General features: G+C 34.7%; 1 protein-coding gene across 2 annotated transcripts in view; it reads right to left on the bottom strand.

Annotated features, from left to right (window-relative positions):
• The window catches only part of LOC107733516 (cationic amino acid transporter 3-like), a 23,125-nt gene extending 19,162 nt beyond the window's left edge, over window positions 1–3,963 (bottom strand). Inside the window, exon 1 of one of the 2 annotated variants that reach the window (XM_016545168.1) lies at window positions 3,883–3,963. In XM_016545168.1, coding sequence (XP_016400654.1) covers window positions 3,883–3,959 — 77 coding nt within the window. In that variant the 5' untranslated portion in view covers window positions 3,960–3,963. The remainder of the gene's footprint in view (window positions 1–3,882) is intronic. The other variant, XM_016545169.1, reaches the window with a different exon arrangement.
• Between the last annotated feature and the right edge of the window lie 1,956 nt (window positions 3,964–5,919).

Below are 5,919 nucleotides of genomic sequence, written 5' to 3'. Positions count from 1 at the left end.
ATTGAGAGAGCGATTGCGTGTGAATAAGTGTTGTAGTACTTGTTTAAATCATGCTTTCAGCTTAAAATATTCAGTATTTAGAAGGAACAAACAAATTCCTTTAGAACTATAACTTCCCGCTCATTGCCGTCATCATAGCTTCACATTCTTTCTGATTTGAGTGATCCTTCTCTATCAAGCTAGCTAAATATGTTTAACATGTGAACTCATGCTAAATATGCAGTTATATTACGGGCTTTTGGCATGAACTGTAATCGTGGTGGAGCGCTCTTGGTGCGACTTTTTAAAAATCCGCTCCTTGCTCCAGTCAAAATCACACCGCTCCACTCCGCGCTCCGCTCACATACTCCGATTGTGAGTAACTGTTGCTGTCATGACAGATCAATTTCAGAACCAGCCGCTATCAAAATAATCTGGCTGCGGGCGCGGGTTTTGGCCCGCGGGTCGCCTGTTGCCGACCACTGGTTTATATAAAATTTTAAAGTTTTAGTTTTTATAGTTTTATAGTTTAGTATCATGAGTCTTTCATTTATACATATTATTAAGTTGCACCATGACAATAATTTGACATAAGTTTTTCAAATTTTAATGTTGAAATGCTTCCGTTTCTGACAAACAATAAGATATCACCTGACATTTTTTACTTGATGCCCCCTAAATTATATATATATTAGTGCTGTCAAACGATTAATCGAATCCAAAATAAAAGTCATTGTTTACTAAATATACAGTATGTGTGTGTACGGTGTATATTTATTATGTATTTATAACACATATACAGTATATATTTTGAAAATATTTACATTTATATTATATATTTACATTTATATTATATATAAATATATTTAATATATAAACACTACATATTTTTCTTAAATATATACATGCATATGTTTGTATTGATATATACATAATAAATATAGTACACACACATATATTATGTGAACAAAAACTTTTATTTTGGATGCGATTAATCGTTTGACAGCACTAATATATATATATATATATATAAATTACATTTTCATTTATGTAATATTTAAAGCATTTTAAATAAATTAATAGTTGGGACAAAAAAAATCATTGACCCACTTATAGAACACTAGATGTGCAGGCTAGTAGCAACAATGATGATCGCTGAATGCACAGGCTTAGACGTGAAGGAATGTTGAAGTACACACACACACACATGGGCTACAGTATCTATACTCTTACAGGACTCATCATGTCTATGGTTCAAGTAACCCATACATGAGTGTAAGACGTTAGTGTTTTGAAGTGACTCACTGGGCTTTTCTCAAAATAAATACCTCAATGGATTCTAAGAGGCTTACATAAAGACCCGCCAACCGGTTAACCTTCTTAACAGGAGAGCGAGGTCTCCATTGGTTAACATTAGGTGTTGTTTTTGTTTTGGTTTGCTTTTCTGCAGACTGGATTTTGTATTATTGCAACTCAGTAAATGTGTTAGTCCAACATCTACAATTTCAAAACAAACACCACAAACCCCCTATTCAATGTTTAATAAGTACAATTTCCCTGGAACTATGAAATTGGGTGATTACATACTGTAATAAACCATTTGAGACATGAAAGATGATATATTTGACCCATTTAGAAACATTATAGACCTATTCAGTCTTAATAAAGTTACTCCTCTTGACAGGATTTGCTAGGAACAATCATTCCCAGGCTCTGCTTCTTAATAAATCAGGATCAGTATTACACCTTGATCATTCCAATAACCCTTATAGCTGATTTAGCACACTGATATACACAAGTACGAAATGATATCTGTGGGTAAATGGACATTTAATAGTCTACATGCAGTGCATATAAACACAGCACGGGAATATATATTTCTTATACCAAACAAGGAGAAATGCCGTAGAGAAGGAGATACTACAAAACGGTTTAGGGATCCACAGGTTCCACTGGCCACGGGTGCCACATTACAAGCAGAAACCAGCATGAGAGCTTCATTCCTCAAGAACTCAACTATTCATGGTTATGAAACAGACTCATTCAGGCCTCAGGGTGGCACATACTGCTGTGAATGAACCTGGCAACCTCTCAAATAGCTGGCTTAATGCAATCACACAGCCCCCTTAACAGGGCTCCACAGATTGTGCAAAATACCAGCCAGAGATCCTTCAAACTGAATAAACTTGAAGGATTAACTGACAACAACTGCAAATTTGTTCAACCAATGCTATTGCATAAAACATTAAAGTTTATAAAGTACAATAAACAAGTAAAGAGAGCTAACTGTATAAGTTCTTACAGCAAGCCAACAGAACTATCTACCACAGTTTTCCCCTTAATCTGAGATTGAAAAATATGAAAAGGTTGAGATTGAAAATCTGTTTAACCAATGTTTTACCAGTATTTGCACTTATCTACTTAACTGTTTATCAGTTCTTTAATATCAGGACTACTGATGTTGGTTGGTTGGTTCTTTAAAGAATAGCACCCAAATGCCATATGGTGTTCACAGGAAAAGTATTCTATTCAGTTTATTCAATAATAATGTTTTCATATTTATATTATATTTAAATGATCTATAAAAATAATTTATTTGTATAATACTTTTTCAATCATTAATTCTCAAGTGGCAAATATGTAGTAATGATAATTATTATTATAGACATTATTGTACACATAATATGCATAATATGTTTTCTGTTATTAATCAGTTCTGCATGTTGGTTATTATCAAAAACACTGGTGGTCCAAAACAATGCTGGTTGGTTGGTCTCTACTAAAAACAGCACTGTGTTGGTGAACCGAACAAAACACAGCAAATTTTCTTACAACTGATTTTTTTTCAGCAGGGGTAAAATATATGGCAACACAAATAAAATACAACGAACGTCACGGGATGAATCAGGTACCCCTCCGACGTAATATTAAAACAGAGTCATTTGTAACTGGGATAGGTGTGACTGATTGTTATTGTATTTGATTTTATTCTATGCTGTTACCTCTATGAGTTCTTGTATTCTATGTTTAATATAAAAATATATATATATATAAAATAAAAAATAAAAAAGTTCTGGGCTGATGCAACTGTTACAATAGATAACAACTTCCGGGGCACAATGTCCAATGTGTCCGACGAGCGGAACTCGCTTCAATGAATGAAACGCGCCTAGACCTAAAACCGCCACCTCTTGACGTTTCGTGAAAATCTTAAATATGAGATAGGCTAACGTTACAGCAAATGTGAGGAACAAAAACGAAGCAGTTGAGAAATTTAAACAGACACTTGAATTATAGCCTATTTAATCACCGGTGTTCGTTCACCCTGGCTCGCCAGGACACGCATATGATTCATTTCACTGATAAATAATTCTCCAAAATAACAGAATAAGAGAAGGGCGAATAATTGTGATCGACAACATTGAAGGTGTGTTACTTTATAATTAGACATGTAACAAATTAAGATAAATAATATACACAGGATAGACGAATATTTGCAACAGTAGTAACGTTTGCGTTACGTGTAAACATAATGACATTTATTTCGTAGGATGAAATGTAAATTTACTCCGTAATTAATTTATTCACAATTGATGCATGTACATTATTGTTTGTTGACAAGAGTACACTAATCTAATGTAACGTTACGGTTTCAATTTTTTTTTATCATTGCACGGCTAATGCATGCATCAAAATATTATTTTATGTAATATAGTTAATGTCGTGGATGTACGTTAATTAACAAGATGATTACATGCACGAGTTCGATTGCATCAGATACCCGTATAGTGCGATAATGGATCCAGGCTGCACCACAGAGTCAAGATGGACTAATATGAAACTATGTTCTTAGTTATCGAAAAAAAACCGATGTCGAATAAATTTAAAATAGTGAAAAATTACCTCTTTGTTTCTGATGTGTAGGCGTGATATCTTGAGTCTGTTGTATTTACCTTGTCAGCCTGTGTGCGAGTCAGCATCAGCTCGTGCGTCTACGTTTTGGCGCTGAAGCGGTAGGTGACGTAGTATAAACAAACCGTGGCACACCCATTTCTCCACCCATCCGCTGGATTAAACCAATCAGCATCGAGGGCGTTTCCATTCAACAGAAAGACGTTTCAACGTGAATGGTGACGTCATGATTCATTTTCATATCGACCAATCTACGCAAAACCATCTCAACAAATCCAACTGGTAAATAAAAAACATAACCAGAGGTGTAAAAAGTGCAGAGATGTTGTGCTTTTAAGTTTAAGCAAGGGTATTAAAATTAAGTATCTAGCCAAAACGTAGCCTACAAGTAGGCCTAACGCAGTTTCCACATTTAATTGACGAAAAGTAAGTGTGAGGAACTCCATCCTAACATTTTAAAGATATTTTTTCTATTGCATTACGTTTTTTCTGCTCATTAATACTGTACTGTTAGATGTAGCCTATTATTTATTTACATAAATAATTTGTGTATTATTTTATTTACTTTAATAATTGTATTATTTTATTCAATTTATTTAGTTAGTTTACTACTGGCAGCCTTCTGCTCTAGAACACACCCTAAAACTTGTCACCCGAAATGACCAATTAAATTGATCTGTAGCTTTGAAACAACTATAAAATCAGCTAAAATTAGATTACACTTGCCATTGTGCATAGTCAGTGGCTCTGTGTTCACTGCACAATGACGATAAAGTTTAATCTAATCTGATTTTAATGGTGAATATGGTATTTATAGACTGTGTAAACTACCAAAAAGATACTTAAGTACAAGACCGTAACCTTGTTAATGTTCAAAATTGAAAGCGTATTAGAAACCAACCTTGTATGCACTATTATATATGTATATAACTGTCTATTTTCAGAATTATATATATTTACTTATGGTAAATCAGAAGGTCTGGTCATAAAGAGGCATCAGGTGATCCCATGTGAAGAGTTATTCTTATTCTTATCAGTTAGACTGTGTCAGAAGTCACAGGGTCTTATATACTGTTGACACTGTCCAAGCCCAGCAGGTTTAGTATGGTATCCGCTTCAGCTTTGCTGTGAAATAAAATAAACTTTAACTTGGGATTCATACCCACCGGCTCTTTCTGAGGTGTAGTGTGAGGGAGGATCTGCTGGTGTTATAAAATAAATCTCCCATCGGCCTTGGTAAAGTTCAGATCGTTCTCCCAAGCAGGAGGCCCATTATCCGCAGAAACATAGACTTAATCTGAAACTTTTCCAAGAAATGAACTTGGACGAGCATAAGCCATCTAAGGAAAGATTTAAATCTACTTAGTATTCAATGTAACATAATAAACATTGGCAGGTTTTAATACATACTCTCTTAAAAATAGGTTCCAAAAGGTGGTTTTTGCAGCAATGCCATAGAACACTCTTAAAAATAAAGGTTCTTTATTGGCATTGATGGTTCCACGAAGAAGTTTTAAAATCCATGGAACTTTTCCATTCAACAAAAGGTTCTTTATATTTGAAAAAAGTTTAGATAAAAGGTTCTTTAGATTATTAAAATGTTCTTCTCTTCACACTAGCAAATTAATGGTTCTTTTAAAGGGGTCTTTATAAATGAGGCATTTGTTGCATCCAGTGGGGACATAATTACTGATTATAATGACTTAATAATGTCTCCACTGCGTTGCATCGCGCCGCATAAACATAAAACATAAAAATGTCTGCATTTGTGATCGGAGAAACAACAAACAACAAGCGCTACTCTACACTGCTCAAAACTCGCGTTTGAATCATCAGTGGCAAATCCTTTAAATATGAAAACGTACTTACAGGCTGTGAGTCAGCATTATTTGTCAGTATCATAGACTGTGGTCAGCATGTGCGCCAAAGGGGAAACGGGAACTGAATTCACCTGAACACCGGCATTGTAGGCTACTCTCCCATGGGAAACAGTCCTCGTCCTCCATAAAATGTGCTGCACACATCTGA

This window comes from Sinocyclocheilus rhinocerous, unplaced genomic scaffold, assembly GCF_001515625.1.
Source record: "Sinocyclocheilus rhinocerous isolate Xijiao unplaced genomic scaffold, SAMN03320098_v1.1 scaffold69, whole genome shotgun sequence".
NCBI lineage: Eukaryota > Metazoa > Chordata > Actinopteri > Cypriniformes > Cyprinidae > Sinocyclocheilus > Sinocyclocheilus rhinocerous.
Note: the sequence above shows the minus strand (reverse complement) of the source record. Positions and strands in the feature narration are given on the sequence as shown.